The 21,865-nt window shown below is 35.3% G+C and overlaps 1 protein-coding gene across 3 annotated transcripts in view; it reads left to right on the forward strand.

Moving 5' to 3' along the window:
- AASDHPPT (aminoadipate-semialdehyde dehydrogenase-phosphopantetheinyl transferase) overlaps positions 1-12,437 on the forward strand; it is a 31,693-nt gene extending 19,256 nt beyond the window's left edge. The window contains exons 5-8 of one of the 3 annotated variants that reach the window (XR_012918996.1): positions 6,393-6,464; positions 8,078-8,228; positions 9,441-9,523; positions 11,315-12,437. Coding sequence is in view for 2 of the 3 variants with exons in the window: in XM_076002476.1 (XP_075858591.1) it covers positions 6,393-6,464; positions 8,078-8,228; positions 9,441-9,454 (237 nt within the window). In the remaining variant the exon portion in view is untranslated. Of the gene's footprint in view, positions 1-6,392; positions 6,465-8,077; positions 10,378-11,314 lie in introns of those variants that run through there. The other 2 variants (XM_076002476.1, XM_012748754.2) reach the window with 2 other exon arrangements.
- Positions 12,438-21,865: the final 9,428 nt, after the last annotated feature.

The raw sequence follows: 21,865 nt of genomic DNA on the forward strand, positions 1-21,865 counted from the left end.
TGGGAGAGCCACCATGCCCAGCCATTTCCCAGATTTAATTCAAATTATTTGAAGTCTGTTAGGAAGCCAACAACTATTATCTAAACAACCATTTGCATTGTGTTATTTAAAGAGTGCAATTCAGATTTTCTTTTTGAATGTAAATATAAAGGATGTTAAGTAGAATTTCTTCCTTTCACATAGAAATGCTGGGCATATCCTACAGTACTTACTAGAGTAGCAAAACTGGTTCAGTGACCACCTCTCAAGCCAGCCTGTGTATAATAAGAGAAGTGTATTTATTTGGGGATAGGACAGGCAGTCTTGCTAGGATAACACACTAATAGGCCCATCTCTCTGACTTCTAAAGTCCAGTAAAGAATATTAAGAGAGTTTATAGGAAAACGTGCCTTATGTTCCCAGGAGTTTAGAGACATGTGTGAAGATAGACACTTCTCAACGAAAGGAATTAGAAAGCAGGATCCTGGCTGGAGTAGTGTTAGTATGCAGGATTAGGAGGGAAGAATCAGCAATTGGGCCAGCTGTGCTTTACCTTTTCGGACAAGAAAGATGTCTGAGTTTCTGTGGACCAAAGAGATATTGTGGAACATGGTAGCTATTGAGCTTAAAGTGTCTTAAAATGACCCCAGCTAAGAGGAACACCAAAAGAAAGGTGTATTAGGTACTGAGGGCAGGGAATACAATAAATCAGCCATTAAATGCACTGCTATCTCCAGGAATGGTACAGGGCTGAGGAACTGGGAGTGGTTCTCTGAAAATGCCACAGATATATATCTTCCCCATGGGATAAGCCAGCATTTAGACACCTGATATGAACCAGGGCTCCCCAAACTGGATTACAACAGCCCTAGTCATTTTTTGCCCCTTCAATCTCTTTCCTTCCTTTCTGCTACCTACTTTAAAAAAACCAGAGTGGAAGAGAAAGAAGAGCAAGAGGAGGCCAGGGAGGAAAATGTACATTTGTTATAGGATTGAAGTGGGATTGTTGTAGCTGAAAGTGACTAAATAGAAAGTGACTGGACTGTTTGTTTGTTTTCCTGCTTGACTATGGCCTTGCCCAGAAGCTGGGAAGGAATATCCAGGCATATTTGAAGGCAGCCATGGAAGAATAAGTTCTTTACTCAGGTTACCATATTGTTTTGCCCATTCATTGTATCAGTTATGAAAATACATGTGTCTGAGTAAGGATAGAAGGGGATGAGGAAAGGGAGGATGGAACTGTATCTGCTCCAGAAACAGAGTTGAGTCTGTGTATAACAACCTGAATTCCAGGTCTGGATCTGGGAAGGAATATGTACTGGCCCCTCAGTAAATGGTGCCGAGGCTAAAGATACTGTCCTCATTCATGTAAAACTAAAGGACAGTGTTGTCATAGAATGTTTGATAAAGTCTGCATCCCAAGAGAAAAAGGAATATGTATTTCCTTGAAGAGTCAAAAGAATATGAAAGTGAAAATTATTAAGAAAATGGAAATTTTAAAAAATGTTTGATGTCTTTGATGACATGTAAGAAGAATCTGGGAAATGGAAGCTAAGGGCCTTAATAAGAGAATCAGCTTGTTATCAAAAGAGAGTTATTAGTGTAAGTTAAACAGTTAATGAAACTATCTAGAATAATGTATAGGATAGAGGACAAAGGACTGAATGCTGGAACAATTATATTTAAGAAATACGCTTTGGTTGGGCACAGTGGCTCACTAACATCTGTAATCCTAGCACTTTGGGTGGCCTAGCCAGGGGGCTTGCTTGAGGCTAGGAGCTTGAGACCAGCTTAAGCAACATAGTAAGATCCCATCTCTAGAAAAATTGTAAAAAATTAGCTGGGCATGGTAGCAAGTGCCTGTAGTCTGAGCTACTGGAGAGGCTAAGGCAGGAGGATTGCTTGAGCCCAGGAGTTTGTGCTTGTGGTGAGCTATTGATGATGCCTCTGCATTGTAGCTGAGCAACAGAGGAAGACCTGTTCCTAAGCATCTCCCCCTTTCCTCTCATGGATCACTTACAATTAAGTCTTCAGCACTCCACCTTTCTGTGTACCAAATCTTTAACTCAGTTTCTTCTACTCTTCAGACTCACTGCTACATGTTTCTCTCTAAAAATTCCACAGATATCTCAAATTTTGCAGATATAACAAAGCCATAATTGCCCTTCAAGGTACGTTCTCTTTATAACTTTTTTTTAATCCAGTCATCCAGAATAAAAAGCCCAGACCCAATTTTGTTTCTTCTTCCTCTTTCCCTTATTGTACCTGTCAGTCTAGTTACCAGTGACATGCTCCCCTCTGAAAACTCCCTTGGCCCCCACCACTTCCCTGATATGTCCCTCTTTATATCTGACCTGGACCATTGCAGTAGCCTCTTAACTGATTTTATTATTTTGTTTCAGGCTGCTGCTTCAGTCTTTTAGCCATCATTTTGCCATATATTCCACATTGCAGTCAGATCACAATCTGCTGTTACTTGACTATCCCCACCCCTTCTCTGTTTGTATTTGCTTATACTATTATAATTTCATGACTTTCCCTGTCTGTTTCTCACCTTCTCATTTAATATTTTAAGTCTACTCAGGTGCCTTCTCTAAGATACCTTTTTGTTTTTTTTCATATGACATACCACATTTTGCCTCATAATCTCTGTATTTATCTAATTGTTTTACTTCCTCATTGCTCCCTGAGGGCAGGAGCAGTATTTTAATTACCATTCTATCTGTAATAGGCCTAAAACACTAGCTTGGACATAATCAAGAATCCATTACTTACTGTAGCAAATCCAAAGGATTTTCCACATAACTGAATATTGTATTTCACCTGGAAAAATAAAATATTCTAGAAAAGATACAAAATGTTATACCAGGAAGAATCTAATATTTTTATAAGCTTTTAATTTGTAACCAGTTTCTGTTAGGAAAGTTACCACCTGAAAGTTTCAAATGATGAGATTAGCTAAAATAGGAATTCTTTGTTTTGCTTTTGGAAGAGGAAAGGGCTTATCAAATAGAAATGTTAAAATTTATGACAGATTTTTCTTTTAATACAGTACCTTACCATTGGAAATAAATAGTAAAATTAGAATATTTTAAGTTACACTTAAACTTTTATTTTACTTTGTAAAATGGAATACATACTAAGAAAATGACTAAAGGCTAATAATCTTTTTAATCTAGTGCTAAGCTATCTCCTGAAAAGATAATGTATTCCTGCTCCCTTTGGGTTTGTTGGAAATTGTAGGGAAATTTTGGTATTCACAGTAATTTTATGGATAAAAAAATTACAAGTTCAGGAAATTCTTGAATGTTTAGAAAGTCTTAGAAATTAAATCTTAACTTAGATAGCATTGAATAAACTAACTTCACTGGTTAGCTAGCTTGCTGATTTCCTTTTATTTTTCAACTAAAATGTATTATAAACATTCTCCTAGGCACCCCCCAGGTACAATAGGACTGAATATGGACCCTGCTGAATACAGTGAATTGACATGTATTTAACTAGCCCTCTGAACTTAGGGTAGTCATGACACTATACCAATGGTTCATGTTCACACTGCAATTTAAAACAAGCAAAATAAAAAGTGGGTAATACACAAAATTTTCTTCTATCCTGTACATTTCAAAAAAAAGGCATATGCAATATTTACATTTTTAATTTAGTTTACAGAATGGAACCAAAATGTATAAATGTTATGTTTGCTAAAACTTCACGATGTATATTGGGTCTTTGTACATTTTGCCTGACTTAACCTTAAATTTAAAATATTTTTTGCTATATAAACTTTAACAGTTATTAAACAGTGTTTTCTTTTTGGGTACGTATTGTTTCTGGATATCGAGATGTTAAATATATTTCTTGCTATTGTGATATGACAAGAGACTTATCTTGCTCTGTCTTCCACTGTACACGCTGTATATAGGGGTCGATGTGATGCTGCTGGGGACAAGAATAAACTGGACTAGAATAGTGCATTGTATTTAGTCTGTATTGATCATGGATGCCCTCCTTAATAGCCATATGCAATAAAATAAAATACATTATTTATGAAATGAAAAAAAAAAACAAAACATTCTCCTAGGCAGAAAGAATTTAGGGCAAAGTCCTTAACCTCATAGAGCTTTCATTCAAATGGAATATTGAATATTAAGTTAACTTTGTAGGAACACGGCATATGACATTGAAGTAAATGACACAGTTTGATAACTGAGTCATCAGTTGTAATAAAATAGCTTCTCTAATTTTGAAGTGTCAAATTTCATAGTTACATGATGCTGATAAGGTCTGAGTAGACTGATAAAGTTTTATTTTGAAACCAATCTCATTGAATTTTGGCTTGTAACAAGTTAAGTGGCTAAATTGGGCAGGGCATTTTCGCATTTTGCTGGCAGGCTGAACAAAAACTGATTATTGCCCACTTACCTCTGTTACTTACCTTAGATACAGATACTACAGAACTGTTGGTCTGAGTGGTTTTTCAAAATTAATTATAGCCAAAACATCTGTATATTATACTGTTCATATTATCAGTATATTCAGGGTAAAGAATGGGGGAAAGACCTTGTATATCTTGTATCAAAAAGAATAATTTTGTCTTTAATAATAAATACTGTGATGTTGGTTATTTTTCCCCCATTTGTACATATTGATGTTGCTACATTGAAGTATGACATTGTGGTAAAGTCAGGGCCTTAAGTGCATACAGCACGGAAGCAACACACATTGTACCCACCAAGCAACTTCCCATCATCCACCCTCACCTGTGCAAGTCTCCAGTGTCCATCATTACACATTCTGCTTCCATATGTACACTGTATTTAGCTCCCACTTATAAGTGAAAGAAAATAAGTGGCATTTGGCTTTCTGTGTCTGAGTTGTTCACTTAAAATAATGGCCTTCAGTTCCATCCATGTTGCTGCAAAAAACATGATTTCATTCATTTTACAGCTGAATAGTATTTCATTGTGTATATATGCCACATTTTCTTTATGTGATTTTGTTTTTTAGTTTAAGGGAAAATTTTTTTGTTTGTGGACATGGTAGGAAGTGACAGTCTGCTAGTGTCTCAGACTGTTAAAAACGTTCAAAACAGTACATCCGTTAGTAACATTTTTTAGTGTCCAGCTATCAATCATTAGCATACATATGCCTCTAATTATATGTTAAAAATAATTTTTATTTAAAATATTCCATATATAAGAACTATGTGCTATATGCCAAATTTCTGAAAAATTATTTTAGATATTTTTGCATTTGTGCATTCAAGTTACATTTTTTTTAAAAAACAAAACAAAACCGGACTACATTGCTGACTTACTTTGTGATAACTTTGACCTGTTAAATCTTCTGATACTTAGTCTTATTTTTTTCTCTATAAACATGTCTTAAATTTATCCTTACTAAATTTCATTTTTTGCTAATTTGGATATCTTAAGGTATGAAGATATGAAGAAAAGGATAAAGGAAGAAATGTCCCTAAATACTACTTCTGATTATAGTTTCCTATTTCAACTGATGTCTTATGGAAGAATGCCTTAGTGAAGTGGTTTTTCAATGAAAATTTGTTTGATTTTTTGATAAGTTGTTTATAATTTTCTCTGGTAACTAACTTCTTTATGTATTACATTTTCAGTCTCCCTTCCCCTTTGTCTCATACATAGGGGAAAATAGAAAATGGCATATAACCAACCAAACTTAACCAAAGTTTTACCTATAAATTTCCACCACGATTTTCCGTAGAGTATGTAGTTGACTAAATGCTTACAAACCAATGTTGCAGCTGAGTTTTGTTTTATGTACACTTTAAGCATATACAGAATTAAACCACCAGTTAAGGGCAGATAACTACCATGTATCTCTAGATAGGTCATATCACCTATGTAGTATTCTGGTTGAGAATATATAACCTAAAATCTAATCATTGATAAAATATCAAACCCCATATTAGCTTTATTTTATTAATAAAAGGGGGTAGGGATTTTTATTTTAAAATGTTAATGTCATAAAAGACAAAAGCTAACAAGACATGACAACTGAATGCTGTACTTGACCCTATTTGCCCATTATTTGGCTCCTGTTCTGGAGGTGCAGGATAAATGCCACAAAGGATATTATTGGATTTATTCACAAAATTCAGAATACAGATCATAGATTAAAGTATTGTTTCAGTGTTAAGCTTACTGGAGTTATTAACCACTGTGGTTATGTAAGAGAATATTCCTATTAGGCAATACATATTGAAGTATTTAAGAGTAAAGGGCCACAATGTATGTAACTTAAGTGGTTTAGAGGAGGTAGGGGAATGTGTCTATGTGTGTATTTGTGTGTAAAAAGAAAATAAGACCTAGAAAATGTGAACACAACTGTATGTAGATTTACATATTTAATAATCCATATTTACTTTTATTTTTTAGGAAAGCAAAATAGATGAGCACCATTTTGTTGCAGTAGCTCTTAGGAAACCCGATGGATCTAGACATCAGGAGGTAAGATTTTAGGATTTCTTTTTTCTAAAGAGCATGAATCAATGTTGCTTGTTCTTTATTGAAGGAAATAGTATTTTGCTTTAGATTAGAGGGGTGTATTTTTTTGATATTTGAGACTTAGAAGTATTTTTGATTATCACATATTTAAGGTCACTGGGGATTTTGCAGAAACACTTTTAAAAAGCATGTTGCCTGCTTCACATTGAAATACAGTTAAATATTTAAAAGAAATAATTTTGATAGTACTGTCATAGTACTCATATTTCCATAGAAATTCAAGATAATCACTATCTTTGTCGTCTTAACAGTAATTTATTTTCTGGTGAATGGGGCTTTGTTGAATATAAGGGTACCAAGTTGAAGGTTGGTGAGTAATAGAATTACTTTGCAAATTGAACCCCCTCCCCCTTTTAAAGTAATATCCTAAGTTATTTAACATATAACATAATGACACAAGGTCTCTCAATATCCTAAAAGCAATATCCTAAATTATTTAACATATAACAATATGACACAAGGTCTCTCTTATAACATATAACATAAGTTATATAAGTTATATAACATAAGTTATATGTTAAACATATGAGAGACTTTGTGTCATATTGTGGCACCATGCCTTTGATAGATAGTCTAAGGATTAAAATTCTTCATAGATTGTCTTCCTTAAAAAAGGATGGCATGTCACAGTTGACACCTGTTATGTGAAAGACATTCTGACCCAGATACCTGTCCTCTTGTCCTCAAGTCTCAGCTATACACTCTCGGCAAATACTTTATATTTCTGTAGAGCATTAGAATTTGTGACACATTTGTGACACATTCAGTACTTTTGATAGAGCCTATTTAGTCAGTGGCGGCATAGTAGAAAGACTAGAGTACAATTCAGAAGATCTGGATTATAGGCCCAGGTCTACCATTTAACCTGTTGTGCACTTGAACAAATTGTTTGATCTTCCTGAGTCCCAAATACCTATCTATAACAATGAGATAACAACCGTATCACAGTATAGCTGTGAGGCAAATTGTATAAAATAAGTGCTGGACCTTATTAAAGCATGATATAAAACCCAAGCACTATTTATACAAGAATGTGTAGAATATTAAAGAAGGTCTTTACTGAGTCAGTTGTGATTGAGGGATGTAACTCATAGTGTATAAAATACAGTTTAAATTTAATATTGAATAATTTCCTAGAGAAGTACTCATCTCTGAGTAATTACGGCAGTTTTATCTGATCCACCCTCTAGAGTAATATTTCTCAAAAGTTTGCTGTGGCCCAACTTTGTCAAAATAACCCACCTGCTTATTACAGATTTGGGGATCCCTTTTAGCTCATATGTACTGAACCAGACTTTTTGGATATGGGCTCAGTAAATCTATATTTTAAACAGATACCACAGGTTATTATTATATCAAAAAGTTCAAGAACCAGGTTTTCTATTTCATATTTTTGGCAACACTAATACAGGAATAAAATCAATATTCTAGAAATTCTATGTTGTAATTTAATACTACTGAAATGTAATTTGGTCTTGTTATTTTCATAGTTACGAAATTGATCATAAGATTAACATGCATATAACAGTGAGGTAATCTGTTTTTTTCCCTTTCAGGTTCCATCTCAAGATGATTCTAAACCATCCCAGAGGAAATTTACTATTCTCACCTTTAATGATTTAATAGCATCTGCTGTTCCCATGACACCTGAAGATCCTTCCTTTTGGGACTGCTTTTGCTTCACAGAAGAAATTCTAATACGAAATGGTACAAAGTCATGATTTCCTGAATAACAGAGGGAAATGAAAACTCTTTGTAATCTTCCATATTCACTGAAAAATAAACGCTTGATAGTATCAAACTTTATTTCATAGAAATTTTTTTAAAAAATGAAAACTTTTGCTATTAAAAAAGGAGACTTCTAGTTCAAGATAGCTCACTAGAATACATGTTTACCTCTTCTCTCCAAAATTGCATTAAATTGGTAGAAATAGAAAGGATGGCAGAATCAATCTTAAAGTGATACATGCTCACTGTAGAAAAAAAGAGAGACTGAAGATATGCAAAAAGGAAGTATTTAAATCCTGTCTTATGGAGAACTACTCTTAAAACCTGAATATCTTTCCAGATATTTTTTTGACAAATGAATTCATAATAACATTTGATTTTTTTTTTTTTTTAATGAGAACATACTGTTTTAGAAGGGCTTATTTTTGTTTGTTTGTTTTTAGAGGCTGAGTCTTGCTCTGTCATCCAGGTTGGAGTGCAGTGGCACTATTCCAGCTCACTGCAACCTTGAACTCCTGGCTCAAGCAATCCTCCCATCTCAGCCTCCTGAGTAGCTGGGGCTACAGGCATGTGCTACCATGCCTGGTTAATTTTTTTTTATTCTTAGAGATGGGTTCTAACAATGTTGCTCAGGCTGGTCTAGATCTCCTGGGCTCAAGTGATTCTGCCAGGTTGGCCTCCCGAAGTGCTGGGATTACAGGCTTGAGCTCCCATGGCCAGCCTATAATTTTTTTTTAACTATACATCTACTGTTCATAAATAAACCTCTTTGATAAAACTTTTAGTGATTCTAAAGTACTCTTGTTATATAGCTAATATAAGGAGAGTGCTTATGACCAGAGGTAACAATGTCAGATATAATTGGCCTAAGTAACCTTGGACATTTGTTACCTTACATAATACATGGTTCAGAGGTGTCATTAAAGACACTTTTTTTTTCTTTTCGCCTTGGCCTCAGTTTATTTGCCTTAGGCTTATCCCCCTCTCCATTACAAGAGCTGCTGCTGTAACTTCCAGTTTTATATCTTTGTAAAATTGCTAAAAGGCAGGAAAGGCCATTTCTTCTTTTATTTGTTTTATCAGTTAGGAAGACTCTTCCCAAAAGCCCCCAGAATATTTTCCCCTCAGTTTTCATTGACTCAAATCAGGTCATAGAGAAAGGCAACATCTGACATTTTTACCCTCTCTTAGGAGGAGACTGTTGAAAATGAAGAAGCTAAGGTGGGCTTGGGAGAATGGAATTGAGGTGGAGCCCACTGCCTGCCATAAGAAAGGTGTGCCACAATTTACTCATTTTTTTTCTTTTAAGATATTTTGATTGCAGTTAATTAAGCAGTGTTTCAGTGAATGTCCTTGTACATTTTGAGGTACTTGCTTACTTATGTCCTTAAGTTTCCAGAAGTGGAATGAACTGGTTCACAGGGCTTAAACATTTTTAGAATTTTGATGAGTATTACCATATTGCTCTCCACAAATTCTGTACAATTTACCCTTTCAGTTAGTACTATATGTGTGACCACCCTCCTACCTACATATTCTCTGGTCAATTGTAGGTATTATCTTTTTTTTTAAATTTAATCTTTGCCAGTATAACTGAAAATGGTATGTCATTTAAAAAATATGTATTTCATTACATGAGTTGGATATATCCCATCAGTGTTATTGGTTGGTTGTGTTCCTTTTTTATGAACTGCCTGTTCATCATCTTTACCTGTTTTTATTTTAATAAGTAGGACTTAAAGTGGGAACATAATATATAAGATGCCAAGACCATCATATTGATGACAGAATCTATTATATGGTTGTAGTGCATGTTTTGGGGAGTTTAAAGTCTTGTTAAGTATCAAGAAGTAAAATAATTTCATTGTTTCTATTAATATTACTAACATTAAAAGTTGTGTGTAAATTGTATAAAATTAGGTCCTTTAGTAAAAAAACTGGAATGTTTTATAATTTTTTAATTTTATTAAGCATGCCAAGTTATTCTAAACATAGTAAATAATATGTTTTAAAAAGATCAAGTAGCATTTATGATAGAGGAAGTATTGTTATCCCTAGCATGAATGTAATGGTGATATGAAAAAACACTTGTCATTACAATAATAAAAAATTAGCATTTATTATGGAATTTTATGAGCCTGATACTGCTAGATTTTGTGGTTTCTAGTTTTTTGTTTTTCTATTTTTTATCAAAGTTACACATGCACACAGTTTAAAAAGTCAAGTAGATCTATGAGATTGTCTTTCTTCTAAGGAAAAATATCACTACTTTGACTTCCTCCATTTCCTATTCCCAGAGCAAGCACTTCCAACTCGTTTAGCTGATATTTTTTGTTATTTATTACCACATCTCCAAATAACATACTTGTATTGTGTTTACTTAATTTTTAAAGTTTTAGGCATTGTCTTTTTGCTTCTAATTATAAAGTTTCCCTCTTCTGCTTCTTAGCATTACACATTCCCCTTTTATCCCATTTTCTCCTCCCAACATAATTATATTGCAATTCAATATTTACATTATTGGCTTTGATTACATGAAGAATATGTGTACATTATTAAGATTATGTAACTGCTTTTCACAACTCAGTGATATATTATCCTTACCCTGTACTACGTTTTTATTTTCTTGAGTTAATAATTGACTTTGCATATATCTCTACCATATGTATGAATATCTTTTTATTCAGACATATCAGTTATTCTATCCAGCTTCATTCATCTTCTTGAAGAAATCACTCCTGGAGCAATCTGCTTTGTCCATTCTGGCCTTTTGCCTTCTATGGCTTGTACACAGCTTTCACCCTGGAATCTCCTTTGCCATCATTCTGGGGATTGCTTGCCTCTCCCCTGTGTTGGATTCCCTGTTTCCCCCATTTCCTGTATCTCATCTTTTCTTAGATTTATGTCTTCGTTTTTGTGCAGTATATACCCTAGTAGCTTTCTGAGAACAAAGGGCATGGGAGATACATGTTTTGAGACTTTATAAGAGAAAGGGACATGCCCTTTGTACAGAGTGATATAGGAACCACCCTGTTAACTCTATATTCATATCTGCTTTTTTCAAGTATTTGGTGCCACCAGTTGCTGAGTCCTGTGCTAGGCTGAACCACAAGCGCTACTTCATGTTTGCTGGGTCCAAAACCGTTCCTTGCATTATGCCATACTGCGTAGTGTATGGCTCTATTTATGTAAGTTTTCTACATAGGAATTCTCATGTATTGATTTAAAAAATGGATCCATGTGTATATCCCTTGCTATTCACACTCAGAAATTGAATAGATTTGGATAAAATTTCAGTTAAATTTTTCTCTGTCAGAATTCTTACCTACCTACTCAGTATCTGAATCTCAGAAACCAATTAGGTTTAAGTAACTAAACACCCCCTCACTATTTGAATTATTCACATCTTCACTTAACCAAATAGGTTTATATATACACGTGTGCACATACATCTTTTATGAAAAATATTCCTGAAAACAATTCCAAGTATTAGTACTCTTAACAAATTGAAGAGGATATGAAGAGAGCTAATGATGGATTTCATTTTTATGGAGAAAATAAATATGCCATCATAGTATTTGTAAATTGGGAATTAGCAAAGATCTTTGAATATATCTCCAAGTTTATAAGTTAACATCAGTGACTGCTTTAAATATCTTATGGTATTTAGAATAATTATCTTCCATCCTAAGTGCTTCACATGTATCAGGCTACTTAATCCTCATAACCTTATGGAGTAGATGCCATTATACCCATTTTACTGATGGGGAAAATAAGGTACTGAGATATTGAGCAACTTAACTAAAGATTATATATCCATTGAATAGTGGAGCTGGTTATATAAACTTAGAGACCTAGATCCAGAGCCTGAACTCTACCACTATATTAAGTAGTGTACTGAACACATACTAAGTTGTGTGCTGATAAATGTTTAATAACCAGCAATCCTGGAACAGGGATGGGTGCCTTTTACATGTAGCTTGTGCTGATTCCATGAAACAATGCCACGTATATTAATAGTATTTGGCTATGCACCCATAATTAATACATAGTGTTTTGTGCTTGTACTTTATATTAAGATTGAAACATTAGGATGGAATCTCTTTGGGTGTTGCTTAGAAGTAGAAAGAGTGTCAGAATAATTGAGCTCACTTAAGCCCAAGCTTCTCAAAGGATAGTATACATACTTAGGGTTATGCAATGGTGTGTTAGCAGCTACTCATCACAAGATAGCAATTGAGCACCTAGAAGCATCCATTTTACCTAAATTTTTAGAAAGAACTTTTTATAATAAAAGCAATACAGGTATAGTAAGAATGCAAACTTGCCTGCATTTTAAATAAAAAGGTGAGGGTCTTCAAAAACATTTTCCTGCCCAGAAGTATGTAGTCACTGTTCTTTGCTTTTAGGATCATTTTTCAATGAAGAAATTGGAAAGGAACCAACATTAAAGGGAAGAAAAGTAACATTTAGTACTTAAACAGTAGGGCCCAGTGCTTGGTGGAATGCACCACTTTTCAGGTCACCTTCAGGAGCATGCCAGCGTGTAAGGTGTAAAGCTACCCTTCTTCTGGCATAGAACCATCAGCAGTAGGCAAGCAGAAGCCCAAAACTTTGGTGGTCCTAATGGTTCTGTGACTGTTTTTTGTTGATATTTAGCATCCTTTAAACCCTTTTCTAATGCTTTCCTGGTGGTGTATGAGTGAGAAACCTGCTGAACTGGTTCTCTTCTCTGAGTCCACATTCACTAGGTGATAGAAATTTTTTAGCTCCATTATAATCTTATAGGACCACCTATGCAGTGCCTAGTTGACTAAAACCTCTTTATGCAATGCATGACTATGTGTCTATCTCTGCATTTATTTGTGTAGTGTCTCTATCTTCCTTAAGTTTCAGACATCATGTTCACACTTGACATATGTCCTTACTTTGAACATCACAGCTGTCCTACATGGTAAGTATGGTTTCTCCTATTTTAAGAATGTACAATCTGAGGCCCAAAGAAATCAGGTAATTTTTCTGAGGTCACAGTACTACTAAATGGTGTCATTCTGAATTCAATTTAGTTTCCATGAACTCGAAAGCTCATTCTTTCTTCTGTATCACACTGTCATCAAGATGAACAGTGGAAAACCATGCTTCTGCCTTATATGTTGTAAGCAAGGCTGCCCTTGAAGCAGGTCTCATGTTTCAGAAAATGGGATTAAGTTTAGAATTTGAATATTATTCCCAAAGGGTGAGTTTGAATCTCATATCTACCTACCTATATGTCTTACTGCTGCAATTTCTATTGTCTTTGATGATCATGTAAATTTATTTCTCATTTCACACAAGTTAGCACCTAAGAATATTAAAAGTTTGTTTCCTTATTTAAAGTGCCAGAATTATACAGTGAATTCATAATGCAAAGCAATGGCTGTGATTTTATTCTAAAATGTAAAAGAAAAAGTCATTTGTTGAAAGAGTTTAAGATACGTTCTTGATGACATGCTGGAGCTTTACTGGTCAAAACCATAGTAGGCTTTGAGAGCCAGTTATTTATAGTTAGGTGAAAATCATTATCCTTTAGAGGGTAGCTGATTATTTAAAATGTTAATAGAAATTACATTTTTTCTTCATAGAGTTAATATTTTAGAATGAGCTTCACTTTAAAATCTATATCATATTTTCATTAAAAAACTTAATTCCACTGGATACCAGTTGTAAAATCATTAACTTGACAGGAAAATAGCTGTCAATACTTATCATTTTGATACATAAACATAAATAGTATAGGTCACAGTGTAACTACTTATAACTGTTGGACTCTGGTTTGCATTTGGCATTTCTAAACCACTACTCTGAGTTTGTGGATGATGATCAAGTTATCATTTAATAGTAGTTTTTAAATTGGTGTCAAAAGGTGGAAGTGCAGAGATGGTGTATTCATTGATTCTTATACTGTGTATAAGGAAACTGTTTATTGATTTTCTATTTCTGTGCATATATAGCTCCTAGAAATAAGAAACTAGACCATTTTAATTTTTTTCAAAGTAAATGCACACCATGAATAGACTTAGATAATAATCAACACATTTGAAATCTGATATTCAGAGATTTAAAATAGGTCTAAAATAGATCTGTAGAAAATGAAACATTTGCAATAAATGGTAATTAAAGCAAAGAAATAGTGTGAATCTCCAAGTATAAGTTTCTGTTGTTTCACCAGGCACCCCTCATATATAAATGAGTACAGTTGACCATTAAGTTGAGTAAAAGAATTAATCTTTTAGTAACTTATTAGAGATAATAATCTAGTGAAATTTGATTTGGATCATTATTGGAGATCTGTTTTCTTTAATGAGCAAAGAATTAATTTGAGCCAGGCACAGTGGTGGATGCATAGTCCTGCTACTTGGGTGACTGAGGCAGGAGGATGGATTGAGCCCAGGAGTTAGAGACCTGCCTAAGCGACATAGCAAGACACCCCCATTTCAAAACAAACAAATAAAACAAGAATTATTTTTGAGTTCTATTGTTTTTATTTGGATATTCAGGGTAAGTCTAAATGACCTTAAACAAAATGAATTAAAATCATTTTAGAGCCAACCTAGACTAGAAATGCCTGATTCTGGAATCTTAATAAAAGTAACCTGGACATTTCTTTTCATTAAGAAAAAAATGTAAATAAATAAATACAGTTCTGCCTGTAATCCTAGCACTCTGGGAGGCTGAGGCGGGCGGATTGCTCGAGGTCAGGAGTTCGAAACCAGCCTGAGCGAGACCCCGTCTCTACTAAAAATAGAAAGAAATTAATTGACCAACTAAAAGTATATTTACAAAAAATTAGCCAGGCATGGTGGTGCATGCCTGTAGTCCCAGTTACTTGGGAGGCTGAGGCAGGAGGATCGCTTGAGCCCAGGAGTTTGAGGTTGCTGTGAGCTAGGCTGACGCCACGGCACTCACTCTAGCCTGGGCAACAAAAGTGAGACTCTGTCTCAAAAAAATAAATAAATAAATAAATAAATAAATAAATAAATAAATACAGTTCTTTGAGGATAATCTTTAATCTTTATGTGAAGGATTTCTGAGATAAAAAAGAATGGCATGTGATTTGGGGTTAAGAATACAGACTTACTGCACTTGGTTTCACAGAAAACATGGTTCAGATATCACATATATAGTTAAAATTGCCTTTTACAAAACTGACATCCTTTTAACTTTGGGCATGATTAATTTAAAAAGTGTTTACTTCTCCCCAGACTTTAATTGCATTTGTATTTAGAATTATCATTAAAAATGGTATTTCTCAAAATAGCTGATAAGTTATGTCAAGACAGATTTACTTATGTAGTTATCAAATAGGAAAATGTCCCCAAAGCAATTATTTCACATTTTACGGGGAAAAGAATCTTTTATGTCCTTAATTCATTTGTGCTATATCTCAGTCACTTGTGTTTCATACAATTTTTCGTGTATGTGTCAAAATGTGCAATATTTGATCATTTTAAAGCCTAACTAATTTAGAGAGCGTTAGCCACAAACAAACACAATATATTATGTCCCAAGTAATTGTGCAGATTTTCCATCATGATAAATAGTTGATTTATTTCAAATGGATTTTCTTTCCTCTTTTCTTTTTAACATGTCAAATCATAAGAGACTTTTCTTTCTGCTGGCCTCAAGGCAGGGTAAGAACAAACATTTGTTTCAGAGCACAGAGTTCATATTTATGAGGTACCTAGGAAAGTTAAGAAAGCTACTTAGATAAGCTTAATAGAAACTCATTAGGAGTTCAGATATTGCAATAACATTTTTTGTAGGAAACTTTTTATTTGCCAGTTTAGTTTTACAGAGTGAACTATATGTTCTGGTTATAAGAAGGAGTTATAGGTACCTTAAGGTCCATACATTCACTAATAAACTTTCAGTCCATCCTGTTTATCTTTCTTGCATAACAAATTAAATGATTCCATTGTCTTGCTTGGAAAGCAGGTTTAGTTCTCTTTTATTCTGTTGGTTAAAGTATAAAATCCTTAATATGGCTTGCAACACTCAGTTATAAATCTCCTCCAGATCTTCACTTCTCAACTTTATTCCACTCTGAGACTGTTCAGCTATACCTGACCCTTCCTGCTCCCCCGGCCCTCAAAACTCAATTCACTCTCTGCTTTTCTGTACTTCCCCTTCCCAGCTGATTGCATTTAAATTCATGACTACTAATATTAAATGGTTGTAGTACTGCCCTGCAATTACACATTTTCTTGGTCCACTCACCCAGATGACTTTTCCGTACTTTCCCTTCTCTGCTCCAACCTCTGATGCATTCTCCATCTTTGCTCTCAGCTGAGTACCTTGCTCCCTACTCCACTGAAAAAACAATGTTTCAGAAGAGAATTTCCCCAAGCCTCCTCCACCACATCTACCCTTGCCGCATCTGTGCCCATGCGCTCTGCCTTCCCTCCTGCCACCAGAGAGGAACTGTCCACGCTCTTGTCTACGGCCAACCCCTCCATCTGGTCATTAGAGTCATTTCCCTCTCCTCTAGTTAGGATGTTACTTTGGCAAATCTCACCTCTTTGATACATCATTTTCCCTGTCTGTATGGCATCATATAAACATGTTATTACTTTTCTCATTTAAAAAAAGAAAACCTTCTCTTGACCTCATCCTTCCCTTTTGGATAATGTTCTGTTTTTCAGTTCTGCTTTTCTGCAAAAACTGGAGGTAACTTCATTATCTACAGTTTCTCTCATGTATTAATTCTAGAACCCACTCAAATTAGGCTTTTGCCCCACTGACCATTGGTGCTTCTTTTTTCAAAGTCACCCAAGACTTCCGTCTTGCTAAGTCCTTTGGGCAGTTCTCTGTCCTCCTCAGGAACTGGTCCTGGCCCAGCCATCTTCTCCAGAAAGCAACAGGGCAAGTGAACTGAAAAACTGACTCAGAGAGCATTCTCAAACCCTTTGGGCTCCTTAGGGCAGGAAGTCGTCTCTCCCCGCACACTCTATCTTCCTCACACAGCCTTTGGAGAAAGCTTCCTCCACAGAAGTACTGCTCTCCAGAGTCTCCTCTTTAGGTCTTGCCATTATTTCTAAAGAGCTGCAGCTCACAGCTGAGAACTCCAGTCTGCAGCCTCTCAGGTGACCAGCCCTCTGCAAGCTGAGCCCACCTCAGCACTCTGGGGCAGCCTTACGCCCTGTGAATATGCAGAGATGAGAGGACAACAGAACACTGGTACTCAAGGTCTTGGTTTCTTCTCTGAGCATGGCAGGGAGTGGGTTCTTCCACCCTCAAAGAATCTTTGCAGCTGTGATAAGATGCTTCCTTAGGCAACTGCGGAGCCCCAGCTACCATGCTTCCAACACTGCCTGCTAAAGCCAGTTTTAAGTGTCTGTTGCCAGGAATTAGGTAGCAAACTAGGTTAGGGCAAAACTGAAATCTAATCCTCCTTTGATGTGTAAATGAGGGAAATATGCAAGTGCTCCCACCACACAGGGAGAATCACTGTGTTAACTGGGAGTGCTCAGAATTGTTACAAAACAGTTGAAGCAAAAACCAAAGATACCAAGTCACAAGAGATATACCTCAGCACTTCCTTGAGGAAACTGGCTGAAACCAGCCCTAACTGCTTTAATTGTCCCTTTAGCTAACTGTAATACTAAAATCCCCACCTAACGGAAAATTACGATATCATTAACATAACATGGGTTCTATGAAGGCACATGATGATTGTACTGCACATTCCTAATTTGTTTTATATGTGAACCAGGGATGACACAATGAAATCGCTCTGTGTCACCTACTGGAAAGGGATTTAAGGTCACACAACAGGTAGGCTGTGGAGATCCTGTCCTACCCAGGAGTGAGCACCCTGTGTAAGTAACCTTTAATAAACTCATTCAACTCTCCAACCTGGACTTGTCGGAGTCATTCTTTGGTCTGCCGGCTCCATCTCTATTCAGAGGGTGGTTTTCCTATACTGTTCTGGGATTTTTTCTGAAACAATAGAAGAGGAGAGAATGAAAGCTGTGGAATGAGTCTGAACTTCTTATACCTGGTGCATGATAACTCTAAGCATGGCACTGATGGGGACCCATTAATTGCACTCAACCTTTAAAGAGAGACAACCAGGTTATACTTCAAATCCCATCACAAATGTTATCTTATTGACATCTTCAGGTTAAATTTTAAGTACTTTCAGTATTTCCTTGCCTTGATCAAAATTTGTATGGTTTTGTTTATTGGTTATATTTCTGCCTCTGCCTGCTAAACCATTAAGTTCCTCAAGGGCAGAAACCCTTTCTTGTTGATCTACTTATCCTTAGACTTAGCTGTGCCTGACATAATGGGACTCTCAATAGCTCCTTGATGACTGAATGGATGAATAAGTAGATACACAGATGGACAAAAAACAATTTCTCTTTTGCAGATTAATGTTATTGCTACTGGTTATACATTTTTGTTTTAACAATTTTATCAAGAAATGGTGTCTTATATTGAAAGAAGGATTTGTGACAGACATTTTCAGATAGTTCTTAAAGTGTTTTAAGAAACACTTTACATGTTTGAAAAGATGTTTCCTTTATACAAGGTGAGCATCTCATATATGTATATTAAATCAATTGAATTGCATATATGGACCAGTAGAAAGCATCACTAGTAGAGAGAGGAGGACTGGTCATAGCCCCATTTTTGCCACTGATGTTACCTTGAAAAAGGAAGTTAATTGCTAAAGTCTGTTCTGGCTCTTACATTCTACACTTTTATGGATTTATAAGTGGAAGTAAACTATATTATCTATTCTTTGGTGAAATCAGTGAAAAGGCAAACAAAACATCCAACTACCTAAAAAACACAGCCTGTTTCTCTAAAAAGAGAAGAATTTGATGATGATCTCCATCTTACTCCACTGGAAATGGTTTATTTTGCAATTGTGACGCTAACCTCAGAAAAAAACTATTGCTTGAACATTTGATTCACTGTAGATATAAATAAAAATTCAAGTACTTTCTACTGTTCAAATAGATCTAATTCTAACACCTTCAAAAAACTTCATGGATTATTTGAAGAGTTCTGTGAAAACCGACAATGAAATCATAACATAACTGTTGCCTGATCCGAAGAGTTTTAGGGCTCCAAAGCAAAAAAGAATAAAATGATGTTTTGAGTATATTGGATATATATGAGGATAATTAAATACTTCTACATTTGTATAAATTTCTTAAGAATACGTGTCACTTTGATAGGAAAATTTTATAACATGTTTACAATATGTATCACATATATCACCAGAAAACCTTAGAATTGATTCACTTGCTAGAATTAATTATACAATTACATTAATTAATGTACTCTGAAACTACTGTTATGATTAATCAGAATCAAGCCTATAGACCTGTACCCTGCAGCAAATTGGATGTTCCCAGTGCAGAAAGTAGAGCACAAGTGTGATATGCTCAGCAGGGCTTAGAGTTTTAATCAGATAAACCAGGGAATATTTGGATTATCTGTCACTTTGAAGTGCTTTTCAAAGCAAACCTCAAAAAATGTACTTTGCAATAATAAGATTTGGGGGTCAGAAAGTCATGTATAATTGGGCTGCTAGCTTTGCATCAGAGAAGAAGAAAAGCTCCAGTTCTAGAACCATCAGGAAAAGGGAAGAAACAATTGCATCCCTCAGTAGTACCTGGGGCTTCTGACATAAACTGGTTCCTATGATGTTCACCAGCTGTAGACAAGTGTTTGTCAGACTTTAGAAAACATTGGAAAGCTTGCAAAAAATGCAACCTCACATCACAGTCCTCACCCTCAGAGATTCAGACTGACTCAGTGGGGCTGGGATGGGGCCAAAGAAAAGATCTGTATTTTAAACAAACACACTAGTAAATAAACCAGTAAATTGCAAATTCCTTCAAAATAAGTTGTTTATTTGTCTTGTAAAACAAATCTGTTGTTTGTGTGAAGAATTAGTCTTCCCAAGAGAATCAACAGTTCTCTCTTGTGGTCATCACCTCAGACTCTCAGGCCATTAGGTTTGTAGACATAGTGGTCTGAGGATATGTTTTGACCTCTTACTCTCAACAGAAAGAATGCTTGGCTTTTGAAAGTCATGTCTTGTCTGCTCAAGTAGAACATTTGAAGGATGATTGAGAAGTTTGAGCTAAACTGCCCAGTTCAGCTTAACTTCCAGTTTTGTAATTTTAGTAGAGAATCAAAGCTTATTTATTCATGTGTTTATTCATTCACTATTTGTTATTTAATATTTGTTCAGCTGTGTTTTAATCACCAAGAGCATAAAGATAAATAAAATAGTTTCTGTTCTCAAGGAGCTTATAATTTCATACTACGTGATAGAAGTATAAAAAATAAGTATAATAAATTTTTATTGGTGTTATAAGATCATATGCAGAGTATTGTCAGAAACAAAGGAGCAGGTCAACTCTCACTGGGTGGAAAGAGAGTCCCAGGGAGGCTGCATAGAGGAGTCGATACTTAACCTGATGCTTGGGAGTGTTATTTGCCAGGCTAATAGGAAGAAGAAGGGATTCCAGGCAGAGGGAAGGAGTAGCAAATGCATCAAGGTAGGAAACAGCACGGAGCATTGGCTGTGTTGAGTATGGGTGGATTAGGTGGAAGAATAATTAGCTTCTAAGTTTCAGGAGTTATCTACAAGGAGGGCTACAGTGAGATGGGAAGTGGCAGGTGCTATAGTGGTCATCAATAATTTATGAAGTAGGCTAAGGGCTTTGAATTTTATTCTGTAAATGATGGGAAGCCACTGGGAAGATTTGAAGTAGTGGATTACTCTGAAGATTAATAAAGCTGTTGTTATTACTCAAAAATCATCCCTTAAGCTTTGCCTGAATTTCATATAAGTCAAAAAAGAGAGATTTAATGGAACTGTTAATACAAGTGCTTCATCCTTCTGATATACTTGTTGTCTGCAGATGGCAAGGGAAACAAAAAAAATACCTCACCATTTAAAAAGATGAGCTTATCCATTGATAGATCAGTCCTCTCATTGTTGAGCCACATAGACGTGACCAAGTTACCTGTTTATCATTTTCCTCAAACATGAGATTGGATGTTTCAAAGGACAACTCTGTAGCTCAATAAAAACTTTTGGAATTATTTGCAAAGCTCATAAATCTTAATGAGGCTGGCTTTAGAGATGATAAAAATTCACATAAATTGTATGAAAATAAAAAACCATCTGTCTGCCCAAAGATTAATTCTAATCCAGACAATACATCCAGCTCAGCTTTATGCATTCTCTGCTTGCAGCAACAAAGAATATAGGGAGACATCGGTAATACATTAGTGCCCAAACTTCAGGCTATTTATATATTTATTTAGGCTTGAGCATTGAAAATCCAGTACAGACTATTAAGATCCTGCAAATTGTGTACAGCCAAGTGTATTGTTATTTCATCTGATTTGTATTATACTCATTTAGTTGGTTGATTTTTTTTCCACAACATCTTTGAAAAGCTAGCCTAGCATTTATGCAGAAACTCTACGAGAAACAATTCAAAACTCCTGTGCTGGGTTCTTTGAGTACAATGCCAAACGTTGTTGAAACTACTTAACTTAAATTGCATACTTTAAAAAGAAATTTTGTGTGTGCAACACGA

This window comes from Microcebus murinus, chromosome 4 (assembly GCF_040939455.1).
Source record: "Microcebus murinus isolate Inina chromosome 4, M.murinus_Inina_mat1.0, whole genome shotgun sequence".
In the NCBI taxonomy this organism is placed as follows: Eukaryota; Metazoa; Chordata; class Mammalia; order Primates; family Cheirogaleidae; genus Microcebus; species Microcebus murinus.